Source organism: Acartia tonsa, chromosome 9, assembly GCF_053477335.1.
Source record: "Acartia tonsa isolate MP-2025a chromosome 9, ASM5347733v1, whole genome shotgun sequence".
In the NCBI taxonomy this organism is placed as follows: domain Eukaryota; kingdom Metazoa; phylum Arthropoda; class Copepoda; order Calanoida; family Acartiidae; genus Acartia; species Acartia tonsa.
The window spans coordinates 5,790,189-5,806,248 of NC_137268.1; the positions used below are offsets into that span (position 1 = coordinate 5,790,189).

The 16,060-nt window shown below is 35.2% G+C and overlaps 1 protein-coding gene across 2 annotated transcripts in view; it reads left to right on the forward strand.

Annotated features, from left to right (window-relative positions):
* The window catches only part of Ypel (Yippee-like), a 130,856-nt gene that overhangs the window by 75,951 nt on the left and 38,845 nt on the right, over positions 1–16,060 (forward strand). For both annotated transcript variants that reach the window (XM_080171639.1, XM_080171640.1), the window contains exons 2-4: positions 2,424–2,588; positions 3,168–3,230; positions 8,313–8,352. In XM_080171639.1, coding sequence (XP_080027765.1) covers positions 3,171–3,230; positions 8,313–8,352 — 100 coding nt within the window. In that variant the 5' untranslated portion in view covers positions 2,424–2,588; positions 3,168–3,170. The remainder of the gene's footprint in view (positions 1–2,423; positions 2,589–3,167; positions 3,231–8,312; positions 8,353–16,060) is intronic.

Consider the following 16,060-nt stretch of genomic DNA (forward strand, 5'->3'; position numbering starts at 1 on the left):
GGCGTCCGGCCGCGACTTGACGGGCTCGGCGCTCGGAGAGGCTGAGGTAGCGGAGCCATGCATGGTTCCGGAGGCAGCCGGCCACGACTTGACGGGCACGGCGCCGGGAGAGGCTGAGGCCTGAGAGTTGAGTGTGGCTCCGGGTACATCAGACCGCGACTTGACGGGTCTGGACTCAGGCTTGGCTGGTGGACTGGCTGGAGGTCCCAGGTAGAGGGGGCCAGGTGGACACGGCTGGCCGTTGATAAAGGTGTCGGCGGAGAAGATTGGTTCTGGAGGGCTGGCAATCTCAGGAAACGTTGTTGGCAGGCTCTCCCTCGGCACCTTGGGCACTGGGGTCAACCCCATGGCTAGCAGGTTAGCTCCCTTGTGTGCGTTGAGCTCAGCGTCCACCCAGTGTGTGCCTTTCTCAACCACACGCGGCTGCTCAGGCAGGGGGCCTGGCAGAGGCCCCTCATAACTTAGCTCTCTCTCGGCTGTCTCCCGGTCAATGGGGACGCCACGGAGTGGGATAAACTCCCCACGCACCCACAAGCAAGGTGGTTGCATGTCGAAACAGAGCCTAGTTCCGAACTCCTTGAGAAAATACCCTCCTAGGTTCAGAGGGTGTGAGAGGTTCCGGACCACAGTCACGTGGTATAGATGGAGTATAAGAGTGTGTGAGACTGCCATATATAACTCTTTTAACTTTCCTATTACCTGGAGGGGCTGGCCTTCCTCATTAGCAGTCAGGATTTGGGTGATATCCGGAATCAACATGCGTTGCACGCCCATCGCGTGCATGAGGTGCTCAGAAATTACAGCAGACCCTGGTACACGGTTGCCAGAGTCAATCATGGCATCAACCTGTACATGCTGGGCAGGGTCAGGAGTAGGAAACCTCACCCTGACATGGCAGGGGAAGTGGAGGTCCTGCCCTTGAGACAAGGGGGCCTCTCGTTCGGCTGGGGTTGGCAGAAACCTTGGTGGTGGCCGAACCGCAGCTATGGTGGTATCGCTTACCATGGTGGCTTAGGCTGTAGCTTCGAATCACTAGAGCTTATTAATTATCACTGGGTCAACAATTTTATATTTATTTTTATCACTTGGTTGACATTTATACACACTTATGTGTTGTTATCACTAGGAGCTCTAGGTGTGATTCTGGAAGCACTGGCAGCAGGGAATGTCCGTCCTGCAAGGTTCAGAGGGATGACGGCGGTAGGGAATGACCCGTCCTACAGCGCCGCTGGTTCGAATCCCGAAAATGGCGGCAGGGAATGGCCCGTCCTGCAGCGCCTCGGGTTCGAATCCTGGGAGGCAGCGGCAGGGAATGTCCCGTCCTGCCGTGCCTGTGGCTCAAAATCTGCTATCCGTCGCAGTGGTAGGGCTTACTTGTGTGCTGAAACTTCGCAGCCACACATTGCCTTCTTAGGGAGACCAGCACCCAGCTGTCTGTCTCGTAGGTTTGGCCTGGGTGTCCTGGGGCTTGTCCCAGCTACACTTGCCAATTTAGACTCAGTTCTGTAGCCGTCTGAGCTAAATTATCCGATTGCCGTGGCTGCGCACCTAGCGCTACTCCTACACGACACGGAAAAAGCGTCTTAACTGGCGCTTTTAGCAGGCTAAATCTGCTTGCCGTAGGCCAGAGGCCCACATATTGCGTTCAAAATGATGGAAATTCGACCTAAAAAGGCCGTCTCACGGGTCAGTTGGCGGCTGATTGTCCCCTTACTTGCCAAAGGGTCCAATCAGAGGTAGAATAGGCTAGTTTCTGTAAGGCTCGATTGAAACACGCTGACACCAAGTTCTCGGCCCACAGGGTAACGAGTTCGGATTCAACGAGCCCTAGCCTTTAATTATTCTACCAAAATAAACAAGCAGGATTCAAGCATACAGAAATTATATATTTAAACTGAATAATATTTACAAGTTATGTTTACTATATATATACAACAGATTATAACAATGGTTAGGTTTGAAGGGGGTGTGGGGCGCTAGGGCTTAGCTCCCGGCGGTAGACAGGCTGTGGGGGCAGCGGTGGTAAAAGGGGAGGCAACGCCTCCCGGTTATATAAGCGCGTGAGGGACGCGTGATAGTTGCATGTTTGAGTCCCCTCCCCACATTTAGGCAGGCCAGTTTGACCGCTGGGTGCGGGGTCAACAGCGGTCATGAGATAGATGGTGATATAATAAGATTAGTGCAGGGGGTTTGTTATCATAAGTCACAGCGAAGCAACTCTGTAAACGGCCTGTCCGTCTGGGTGTCGTATTACCACAATATTACTGAAATTCTCAAAAATCAGTCAAAATATTGCTAAAAAATTCGCAAATTCAGTTTTGTTCTGGCCATTACTGCTTAACTTTATACAGTAATATATGATCATACTGTAGTGATAATTCTTGTTTAAATTCCTTTTAACTATTGTGTATTTCCAATTGCAGGTGTGTTACTAAAAGATGATGTTATTATCTCAAGACATAAACTCTTGATGACATGGTGTTGTGGCGTCGTGGCATAGTCTGGTGATAATATGATTATAACAAGAACAATAATATTCACGCAGTAGCGACAACCTCAAAGGGCATTCCTTGCCTGAATGACAAGGGGTAAGTGACATTTTTATTTACAATCAAGCTACTCTATATTTTATTTAATCGTGTGTCTGTATACTATTGGGTAAACTCTCAATGAAAAAAAAAATGTTAATGATTGATTCTTACGATGATAAAATATCCTTCCATCTAGAGGCGTGTGATAGGTCCCTAGCATATTCCTGTGCTTAATTACAACACTTTTTCTTTTTGAACTGTGAATTTATAATATTTTTTTTCTTTCGTAACACTGTAAGTCCAACAGCTACAATTAGTATACCCAACTTTTCGTCTAAACACCTATGTTATTCGGCAAGAAACATAAAACAGTGAACCAACCATTTGGTTTTTATTACCTATACTATAACACATAGTCGATACCAATTTTAATGTTTCTATTGTGACAAATTGTACTTCATTTGAACGTCTCTATTATGATCCGATGCTTATTAGACTTAAAACAACAGCCCCTTTACGTTAGGGGGGGGGAGGGGTGTAGTAAATAATTGCGCTTACTGCGAGTGTATAAAATTGCCATGAAGCCAAACTGAACGAGAATGAAAATTGAAATGTATCAATTCTATATATTTTCAGTAAATGCCGTGTAATTTGATCTCATCTTGCTTTTTCCTGGAGTCCACTTGGTTCAAAGAACAGGTACGTGACAAGTGCAAAACAGGCGCAGCCACTCTATAACTTATATATCTTGATATCTAAGTCTGTATCAAAAATCAAAAATATATTTTATCAAAAGCTAGTTTGAAAGGAATGATAATACTGGAGATTATAAAAATAACCGAATATTTTTATTACGGTGGTCTTGTTTGTAAATTACAAATATTTAGGAGTTAATACTCTAGGGGGCTTGGTGTCGCTTCGGGTACTAGACCTCTCTCCACACACCTGAAAACATACTCCGCTTATGATTGCGGTGTAAAGCGTCCATTCGCCCATCAGACAACCAACTCTCTGAGATGCACAACCTTTGTCTGTGCATGGTAACGAGTTGCGCCTGTTTTGGGCCAAGGCATTCCCCCCACTCTATGACGCGGTGTCGGACCGAGATTCGAACCTATCACCTTCCCGACGACGAGCGGATGCGCTACGTGTTGAGCCACGATTGCTGGCTTAATTCCAAATATTAAGATATTATTTATCCATTTTCAATAAAAGAAACACTTCTGGTAGCACAATGGATTTGTTACTACTTGGATCTTACAACAGATTATCAAGTACTCAAGTAAAACTTGGAGCTTGCTAAGAAAACGATCACGCCATTACCCCCGGCCCTCCCCTTCTACTTGATAGACAAACCGACCAATAAATGATGGACATGTTGGCAACATTTATTGACGACAATTGAACCTCTGATATAATATCCACGTATATTCTAATTTACTATTAGTATAATAGCAAATTTAAACACCTTTTTATGTCAGTTTGACTATAGCAAAGCTTTTGATGACACTAATCATTAATTACTATTAGTAATCAGTTTCAGTACAAATATTTCAAATTATAATTTTAAACATTATGAGTATTCATAATTTTGTACAAGAAATGTCAGAAATCCGTAATCATATATCAAATCTAAACGCTTGCATGACCGTTATATGACATGTACATTTTTTTCATAAAACAAGAATAACAGCTTTCATTAAGACATAGCTCGATAATCAAAAAAAAAATCAAGTTGTTGATATTGATGCTATATATTCTATTTATTTGGATTAATCAAAATTTCTAAAATTGTATAATACATAGTGAAGGTATAGATTTTTTGGTTATTTAAATCGTGCTTTAAAGTCACAGGAACCACTCCTTTATCTATTAAATTAAAAGAGTGATTTTACTAATATTAGCCTTCAAAAAAATGGTCTAGAATTGCTAACCTATCACAAACTGAATGTAAAAAATAACAAATCGCTTCTGACCTTATTCCTGTTTTATTTTTCGCTCCCACAAAATTATTTTATTTACACTTCTATATTGCGTTTTTTCTAAATCCACCAACAAATTCTTGTAATTCTCGTGCTATTGGGATTAGAGATATATATTCTACAAAAAAAGACTGACAAACTTTAAGCCGAACAAATAAAAAATAAAATTACATCTTTTTCTAAAGATACAATTTTAAATTTGAATAAGGAGGAATATTAATTAGTTTGACCAAGGTGTAATTATTAAGATGTAACTTGAATCATTATTGTATATTATTCTACTATCTACTTTTAGCAATAAAGATATTCCTTTTAGATTAAAAAATGTAGTTTTTCTAGTATTGTTTATGGGCCAAATCGTAACCTATCCCCCTTTCCCTGTACTTCTTCCTCAGGGAAGGAGACAAATATGCATGAATTAAATTATATTTGAATCATCTAATGTAAGTGTGTTTATAACTTTAATCATTTTTATATTATAATCTTCTACTTAATTTATGTACAATGGACATTAAATTAATCTCCCATATTCGAGAACAGCTTCTTGATTTTTTTCCTTTACCCCTCCCCTTGGACGTCCTTGCCCATATTACCCAATTTATACCTTTTTAAAAATTTATTTGTAAATTTGAATAGTTTGTTTTAAATTATAAGATTCTAAAAGCAGAATCTTGTTAATAATATTTGTAGGGAAAATGAATTAAAAAAGAACTTTATATATTATTTAGAGTTAAAAAGTTTTTTTTGTCTGTAGCTTATGATTCGATAACTAGAGAACCGATTGAGTTCTTCCTGTAGGTAATCTTCATTAAGGTCCCGGGATGGTTTTACGCTATTTTTTTTAGAAATTCCTAAAATTGTTTTAGGCTACTTGTCTGCTTTTCCATTTCGCTTCGAAATAGAGCCCTTAGATGCTAAGGGCGCAGAGGCTAGTAAAATAAGATAGTATACAAACAAACTTAACAAATTTAAATAAAAGTTAGAATGTATATCCCTGTATTACTACGCAGGTATACTGTTACAAACGTGCATAATTTCTTAGAACCGTGCTAGCCCCACTATGGGACAAAATTCTTTAAACTGGATATTTAGAAACTTTATAAAGGCATAAATTGTGTTAAAGAATACGATCTGTTTTGGTGTGTATTTTTTGTCGGGCAGATATTTTCAAGATATTACTTAAGAAACAGAAATCAATAAAGAGGCAGACGAAGGGGAAGGGTGGATATACACCTTGTTCATATTTATAAATTCAAATAGATGTTCAAACTCCTACGCCCCTATAAGGGTCTACATCTAACTCATACACTCTACATCAAAGGAAGTTACACACCTCTGACAAAATAAAACCCCTAAAGCTCACACCCACCTCTATTTGGGTTTTCAGAGGGGGGTAAAAAATCAAAATTATCATAAATGATAAGCATTGTCGATGGTGGTTAATTATTGTTTAATATCTATAATACAAAGTAGCTTGATGTCTGTCCGTCCGTCCGTCTGTCTGTCCGTCTGAAGCTTAAGATCTCGGTAACCACTGAACCGATTGGATTCTACTCTTCAGGGTATATACCTATTGGTCCTGTGGTGGTTTTAAGCTATTTTCTTGGGGGGTGGGACACCCCCAACCCCCCAAAAAATGAAAATTTCCCCCCCCCAAAAAAAATTTTCATATTTTTTTCTAATTTTAATGTTTTTTATGTTTTTATATATTTTTATATATTTTTATATATTTTTACTAGCGGCTTCGCCCCTAGCCTCTAGGTGCTTTGCCCCAAGAGGTGGTAAAAAAAATTAAGGCGAAATTCGTTAAAGGACTAAGGAAATCTTCAGCAAAAAAAAAAAAAAAAAAAAAATGGGGGGGGGGGATTTTTTTGTTTTTGGGGGGTTGGGGGTGTCCCACCCCCCAAGAAAATAGCTTAAAACCACCACAGGACCAATAGGTATATACCCTGAAGAGTAGAATCCGATCGGTTCAGTGGTTACCGAGATCTTAAGGGACAGACAGACAGACGGACAGACAGACGGACAGACAGACGGACAGACAGACGGACAGACAGACAGACGGACAGACGGACAGACAGACATCGTTCTACTTTGTATTATAGATATACTTTTATATATTTTTATATATTTTTATATATTTTTATATATTTTTATTAATTTTTATATTTTTTATACTTTTTTATACTTTTTTATATTTTCTTTATATTTTAAATTATTTTTCTTCTTTTAAATTTCTTTTTTTCTTTTAAACTTTGTTTTATCAAATTCAAAAAGATTGTGAAAACTTCCTTCTCCTGTGGGGGCGAAGCCCCAAAAAGACTAATGGCAAAGAAATTTTAAAAAACAATAAAAAAAAGAAAAATTTCAAAGGTTTTAAATAATATAAATTAATATAAAAAGTTATAAAAAGTTATAAAATGTTATAAAGAGTTATAAAATGATATAAAGAGTAATAAAATGTTATAAAATACAAAAAATATCTAAAATATGTAAACAAAATTTTTAAAATTCTCCCCTGAACCTTCAGAAATAAAGCCCCTAGAGGCTAGGGGCGAAGCCGCTAGTGTTTCATAAAACATTGACCTGCAAAGTTACTAAGCTCCTAATTTAAACAATTATATCATACATAATAGATGGGCTATTAAGTTTCATTATTAATTATAATATATACATATTATTAGGAGTACAGGTATAAGATAATAGACGATAAAATAAGCTATTCTCAACTTAAAATAAACAAAATTATCCCTATGTGTAATGTATATTAAAATTATGGAGAAAAATTTACTTTTTACTATTCAATCCTTAATCAACCTTAACCACAAAAAATGATTAAGCTAACTAATGGCAGAACTACATGGGACATCATCATTTACCCCTTTCTTTGCAATTTAGTAACTTAATGGGTTTTCTGAAATGTCATATTTAATAAGCAGATACATTATGTTGTTTATTATGTCTTTAATGTCTTAATTTTATTTTTTAACTTTTCTGCCATTTTTTGAGGGATCGGCAGCCGCGCATTAGCCTAAACAAATGTACTGTCTGTCACACTTAATAAGCCATGACTAGCGGTTGCGCCCCTTGAACCAAGGAGCTCTGCATTTAAAGGAATAGGGAAAGAAGAATAACAGCCCAAAACCATCCATAGTACTAAATATGAAAATCAAATAGCTTTAAACCATCCATTAAGCTTCACTAAAATGGAGAACTCAATAGATTCTGTAGTTATCGAATTCTTAAGCTGCAAATAACAAAAACCTACTTCTTTATATAATAGGATTAACTTTCAATACGCTTATAACGTAATTTTCAAATTAAGAGGACAATTCAATCATGTGGACTATCCTCTAATGTCAATAAGAATGCTATCAACTTCTAGAGTATACCTTATTGTAAGAGGAATTGGGAAATTCTGATAGGATAAATGTAAATTGATAAGTGGAAACATAAACAAACACAACAAAAAAGGTGTTGTTTTTCATAAAATTACAGTGTACTACTCGAAAGTAATCAAATTTAAAGTTAAAATTTTAAAATTTTTACTTCAAAGAATACTTTTAGATTTATAATTTACATAATTGATGATAATATTGATGTTTATGATTATCACGTTTAATAAGAAAATGTATATTTATATTATTTCACGTGGAAAGTTTTTAGAATTAAATCTTTTTTCGACGAAAAGGACGAACGCACATGGAATAGTAAAACTAAAATAATTTGTTGTCTCGCAATGAGCAAAAAAACGCGAGAAAATCTTATGTTTGAAATTCAACTGTTTTGTTTTTTTCAGGACTGCATTGATTCAGAGTGGCAGAACAGTCAAACACAAGGTAATTTTTTTAAGTTGTGTCACTACTCTACAGTTTTTTCTTTTGTATGTCAAAGAACTAAAAGCACGTGGCAGTAAGATGTTTACTATTTCTGAAGCTTTAGGGATAAAAATGTTAAGTATAACTTTTCTGCATATAAAAAATAGAAGCCTTATAATCCGTTTAAAGTTTTTTTTTCTTTATTGATAACCAGTAATGATTTTACTTAATACCACTTACAGATGCACCCCTAGCATCTTGGAGCTCTGTACCCTAAGAATCTATTAATTGCATAAAACCATCCAGAAACCTACATGAAGCTTACTTAAAATATAAAAGTTATTCAGTTCAGTGATTTTCGAAGTCCTAAGCTACTTACAATAATTGTTTATATAATAGGATGTAGTAATTTCAAAACGTACAATTAATATACAATTCAAGTACTACATAGTTTTTCTTTTAGTGATATATCCCTTCTTATTACTCTAAGTATGTAATTGAATTTATTATCAAATATACAATGCTAAAATAGCATGATTACTAGGGCGGGTTCATATCGAAATTAGACAAAGAGGGGATATGCAACAGATAAAATTAACCTTTAAAACATTTTTGACCGAAAAAGAATTTTAAAAATTTGAGTTTTAGAACGCGACCACTAAAAAATATATTTGATTACTTATTAATATGCAAAGACGACATTCAAATTTTTTTTTGAATAAGAACTATGGCTTCATGGTGCTCCCTGGAAAGGCCTTGAGGAGCTGAATCAGGAACTCCGTTTCAAAATATCTCGTTCCTTGCCTTAGAAATCACTAAAAAAACACATTTCTTAAAGGTTTATTGAGAATTTCCAATTTTTAGAGGTTTTTTAGATTTTCTCAGGCTAGGAACAAGATTTTTTGAAACGGTCAAAAGTTCCTAATTCTACTCCTCAATGCCTTTCCTGGGAGCACCATGAAGCCATAGTTCTGATTCAATAAATTTTTGACTCCCATTTACAAATAGCTATACAATTGAATGTCTGGTCGTCAGCGGTTTTAAGACTTAGGATAAATTTTAGATCATCCAGAGATGTATTATACTCATACAAATCATTTGCAGATCCCCGCTTTGGCCTCAGAATTTTTTTTTCCAAAAATCGACCCAACCTAATGATTACCCATCTATCAACCCTGTGGGTTCTTCCTACCTCTATACCCCTTACCAGGGAGGGAGCGGACATTTGGCTTTTTATTATTTATAATAACATTTTCATATTTGTTTGCTTAAGAACTTTTGGGACTTTTATTCAATTTTTGATTGGTTGGTTCATTAAGTTTCAACCCTTTATCATAAAATACAGAAGGGTAGGGTTAATTTGTGTATCACTATCATCATTTGGGATTTACATCAATTTATCCGTCATTGTCTTACCCCTTTAGATCCCTGACTTTACTAACACTAACCGTCTTCCAACTTTGAAATTGGTTTTTCAACATCAGATTTGAGTCTTGATTTCTGTCAAGGTCAGGCAGAGACAAGTATTCACCATCAGATTTGAGTCTTGATTTCTGTCAAGGTCAGACAGAGACAAGTATTCACCATCAGATTTGAGTCTTGATTTCTGTCAAGGTCAGACAGAGACAAGTATTCACCATCAGATTTGAGTCTTGATTTCTGTCAAGGTCAGGCAGAGACAAGTATTCACCATCAGATTTGAGTCTTGATTTCTGTCAAGGTCAGACAGAAACAAGTATTCACCATCAGATTTGAGTCTTGATTTCTGTCAAGGTCAGGCAGAGACAAGTATTCACCATCAGATTTGAGTCTCGATTTCTGTCAAGGTCAGGCAGAGACAAGTATTCACCATCAGATTTGAGTCTTGATTTCTGTCAAGGTCAGACAGAGACAAGTATTCACCATCAGATTTGAGTCTTGATTTCTGTCAAGGTCAGACAGAGACAAGTATTCACCATCAGATTTGAGTCTTGATTTCTGTCAAGGTCAGGCAGAGACAAGTATTCACCATCAGATTTGAGTCTTGATTTCTGTCAAGGTCAGGCAGAGACAAGTATTCACCATCAGATTTGAGTCTTGATTTTTGTCAAGGTCAGACAGAGACAAGTATTCACCATCAGATTTGAGTCTTGATTTCTGTCAAGGTCAGACAGAGACAAGTATTCACCATCAGATTTGAGTCTTGATTTCTGTCAAGGTCAGGCAGAGACAAGTATTCACCATCAGATTTGAGTCTTGATTTCTGTCAAGGTCAGACAGAGACAAGTATTCACCATCAGATTTGAGTCTTGATTTCTGTCAAGGTCAGGCAGAGACAAGTATTCACCATCAGATTTGAGTCTTGATTTCTGTCAAGGTCAGGCAGGGACAAGTATTCACCATCAGATTTGAGTCTTGATTTCTGTCAAGGTCAGGCAGGGACAAGTATTCGCCATCAGATTTGAGTCTTGATTTCTGTCAAGGTCAGACAGGGACAGGGACAAGTATGCACAAAACAAAAAAGTGTTGAAAGGAATAATACAATGCACCTGGATGCACATTCCCAATGATCATTAACAAAGTTACCCCATCTGTAGATTAAAATTAGTTGTTTAAGGTTTTGGCATTAAACGTACTGAACCAACCAATCAAAATGAAATACATGCCCTTAAATTTGGTAAGACAACAAATAAGAAACGATTCTATTAAACTTTAGGGACTAAAGTAATAAACAGCCCATTGTTCCTCCTTCCCTGAAAGAAAGTTATTTTCTATCCAAAAAAACATTTTTCTGCCTCAATTTCATTAAATAGCTTAAAATGATAGTTCCTTTTTGACATTTTAGCTTGATAACAACTACAGTATGATTTCGCAGAAATATTTTTTTAACAAAAAAGAAATACATCAGCAGAACAGGACACACAATTTTTTTTGTGTAATTGAATGAGGGAGGAAATAATTCCCTCCTCCCCTCCCCCCCCAAAAAAAAAACCTTTGTTTGGAGAATTATTGGATGATTAATTTATTTGCCATTATCTTATCTTATCTTATATGCAGAATATCTTTCTTTTTCCCTGGGCTAGACATGTTTTTATTCTGAACCTGCCTCTACTTGTCTTTCCTCCCCCTCCCTCTTTTTTCCTTAAACTATGGAATATTTTTTGTCTGAAGATTTCAATACATATGGAACTGATTTAAGTTTTCCTTTTTAAGGAAGATTCGCATAGGACACGGGAAGGTTTTAGGATACTTTGATTGATTGATTAGCCATAGTCTCTTAGGGTTTGGACCTAAGTAGTCATGGAGTAGGCTGAGACACTTTTGTATAGCCACTAGGGCTATCAAGCTCCACGTTCAAGCACATTATGACTTGACCCGCTATCTCATGAGAGCTACTCATTATTACCTCACCCTCGCCGAGTATGGCAGGTGTCCCAAATTATGTCACCGTAATGAATGACGCTCTCCGCAGAGGAGCTTGGGATAAGGGTAGTACTGATATTATGTACGTGACTATTAAGTATCCAAACTTACTCAATAATCCCCTTCTTACACAACCAGGGGAAGTTGCGTGAATGTATTCAACTGAGAAATTCGAGTTGCCACATGGGGACTAGAACTCGAACTCTCATCACCGTAGCTCAGTGCGTTACCACTGAGCTACGACGCCCCCTCTTTTTTTAGGATACTGAAATTAGGATTTAGACCTATGGCTTTGGGTTATTTTTACCACTTAAAATTAATAGATCCTAGATGCTAGGAGTGCAACCGCTAGTTTAAAAATGTTTAAAAAGTGTCATAAGCATTTCAGTTTAAAATCACAGCAAGTTGAACTAGACTTGCCTTTGGCTCCTATAAGGTCTATTTATCTTTCGTGTCGTAGCTGCTATAGAAAAAAAATTATGTCAAATAATGTTCAAATTATGTCAAAATATTGTCTTTGCTATATCTTTTTTTCAATTTTTTTCCATAGTGAAGAAAAATCCTCTACGAATTTTCGTAAGAAAATGTCAATAAATGACACACTACGACTACAACTGTGCTGTAACAATCGGTTGCAATTTTTCTTCTTCAATTTTTATAAATAAATGCAAAATAATACAGAAATAAACAAGGACATGTTGGTTTTATCCCACTAGTACAGTTTTTAAAAGACTATGGATATGACAAATATCTTGGACTAGATTTGTCATAATTCAAATTCATACAGATTTATAAGATATTTTGTCGGATTCTCTAAAACAATAGAATCTACCACTAGTCTTGTTTTAAAATAAATTTAAGTTTGTTTTGGTTTGGTTATATTAGGTGCAGGGTAACCCCGCAGGCGTAGGCAATAGGCATTGCAAGGTTCTCACTGTACATTTCTTTTGGAGCACTGTTACTATGAAGAAATGATTATTTGGACAATATTTTCCTGTCCTGTTCTACTTTTTTAGAATCCTTGTCTATGCGAATATCAACATTGGTTTTAAAAATAAAGAATCTCACGTAGAATATTATATCCATATTAGTGACACCATGGAAACTGTCCCAATTTTGTATATTTTTTGCGGAACATGTTCCAGTTACGTCATATTTTTCTTTCCCGAAAAAGAGAAAGGGGGAAAGAAAATCTCTTCAAAAGAGATGGGGAAAACCCCCTTTTCTCCCATCTCTTTTTTCTTCCCCCCTTCCCTTTTTTTCTTTCCCCCTTCCCTTTTTCGGGAAAGAAAAATATGACGTAACTGGAACATGTTCCGCAAAAATTATACAAAATTGGGACAGTTTCCATGGTGTCCATATTAGTTTACATAAAACTTTTTAAGTAGCGCAGCTACTCTATCATTGTGTTGGTCCTTACAACACAAAGGGGTTAGGATGACTAATTTTATCTTCATTTTTCATTGGTAGATTTTACAGCAGTATATAACGTGTGAAGTCATTTTAAAACATAATAGATAAAGGTCATACCGAAGAAAGAGTTGTTGTTTACTTTATCAAGCTTATCATAAATATACTATTTGAGCATTCTGTCACCTCTGTTTATTTGAAGATACATTTACTATTTAAGGATTTAAAAACAAATTATTTAGAATTTTTACTTTTTAAAATAAAATATGATCCTAAATATTTTTAATTTTCCAATAATCTTAGTATTTGTGGATATTTTGTTCTTATTCTTCAAGTGTTTTGTAAGTAATAGTTCTTAAATTGATAATTCTACATAATTTTGAAGCTTGTTATAGAGCCTATAAAAATAACGCCATACTGGCCTTCCATTAGTCAATTAAAATGTATACCGGCTTGCCATTGGCAATTTAATCGGTGTATTGGCCTATCATTGGTTATTTGTATTGAATGTCGTTATTTTTTTAGGCACTATAAAGAGCTTCCATATTTTTTCGCTTTACTGGACTTTTCTTATATGTGGCAACATATTGGGAGTTGTCGACTAGTCGGTAATCAGTAGGAGGGGGGGGGGGGGGGGGCAAGCCTTATAAACCCTACCCTCCTCATTTTTATAAAATTATTGAGGAATTTTACTTAGCTTTTTTCTTCTTTTCTACCAAGACATGGACATATATTTCCTTGTTAAATAAAGAGTGAAGTAATACTTTAAGGTTAAACCGACTTTATCATTTCAAAAGAATTTTTTTCACACCTTTTTGAATTGAGATATGAATGAAAAATTGTGAATATATTATTTTCTATTGAATGCAAGTCCTGCATATTGTCTGGGAGAAATAAAATAAATTTTCTTTCACTGTCCAGTTCAGCCAATAAATGTATAAGTATATGTGTCTAATCCAGACAGATACCTAGCCCAAGTGGTGAAGACCCTTTCGTCTGCTACTAAATTGCTTTCTGCTCTTTTCTGTATTTATTATCCTACACTATTATCTGATTTCAAAGACTCAATACATAAATCAAGACTGGGTCCACGCTCATGCACTCTCTATTCTTTTACTTTAATAGTTCAGCAATGCTCAAGGATGACGACATCCATAAAAAGCGAAGCTCACAAAATAAAAGATTTTGACCACTAATAGAGTAGCTACTACTATTCTGAATAAACATCAATGTTTTGCCCTTTTTATACGCTATTGCTAGAAATTTAGGAAAAATAACGTAATTTCAATTTAAAAAAAAAATTTGGTAAATTATTTTAGTCAAATGCTTTGTTAAATTCAAAAATACATTAATTTAGGATAATTTTTCCATATCTTTAATTAACTCAAAATTAAAGCTAAAATTGTTTGTATTTTAATATACAAACTTTAGCTTTGATAGTCTCCTTTTGAAAGAAAATAAATTTATATTAAATTTGGAAGAAAATTTTTACATCCTCAATTCAATATATATATAGTTCATTATGTAAAAATAGTTTTCAATGTGTTTTGGAAATTTCCCTAAATTAAAGATCTTTGATTTATTTACGTTGATGATTATTTTACATGGTTTCTTAAGATATACAACTCTGATACTTTAAAACAAAAAATGGAATTGAGTTGATTATACAAGTGTTATCAAGTTAACTGTTTTAGAACTTAAAAAAACGTATATATAATTATTATTAATTGTCCCCTATTCTGATTTAATTATTTCCTCAATCTGAAATCTACAGGATGCGCCCTTTCACATAGGGGCTCTTAAAGCTCTAATAGCCTTAAATTTTCCCAAGCCTTAATTAATGAAATAAAATGGATTAAAACCATAACTGGACCTATATGAAGCTTAACTAAAATGAAAAATATTCTGACAAAAAATCCTTACTACTTTATTTAATAGAATTTACATAAACAATATTTTTAAATCATTCAATTGTACTATTTCAAAATATGAAAATATATTTCAAGTGTGACAGCAATTATAATTATCAAAAAAAGGCATAAAACCTTTACCAGACTAAAATATGGAAATAGAATGGATTAAAACCTATGTGAAGATTATATACTATACTTAAGTATTTATTACATGAAATCAAATTGACAAATACAAATATTTATTGTTAATTATTACTATTGTTGAATGTTGTATCATGATGATTGTGGTCAGTTTCATAAAATGTAAGATCCATGTGATCCAGATTCCAAGAAGGCATGTAAGCTATCCACTGTTACATGAAAAGCTTACCTAATATGAAGAACTCTATCGGCTAAGCAGACAAAAAAGTCGTACTACTTTATATGATAGGAATTACTTCAATAATATTTTTTCCTAATATATAATCTTATTGAATTAATTTTTTATTTGTATAAAAAAAAATATTTCAAAATCATTCAAATGTTCTATTCCAAAATATGAAAGTATTATTCAAGTGTAAGAGCAATTACACTAATGAAAGTGAAATTACACAATATCAAAGTCTGGGCCTAGATTGTGCCATTCAAAGATGAATCCTTAAAAAGCTAAGATTGGTTGCCAAAAGAAAGTGTTTATTAGTTTAGGATATATTGGGTAGCCTCGGAAGGGTTAGGAATGTGGGGAAAAGAAGGGGGTTGGAGTGTTCTACAGACTCTTTGTAGTAAAGCACCAATTATTTTCCCAAAACTAAAATATAACCAACATTATGTTTGAGAATTGAACTCAAGTCTAGAGGTCTAGCCAGGTTTGAAACTGTGTTATTTCCCAGGTACAACATTACAAACAAAATTTCCCATTTATGATAAATAAATATTAATAAATCTTATTCCAAGTACTAACTGTTATTTTTATACATTTATCATCTACGAAAATAAATCAGAGTTAGATTTATAGATACTTTTCT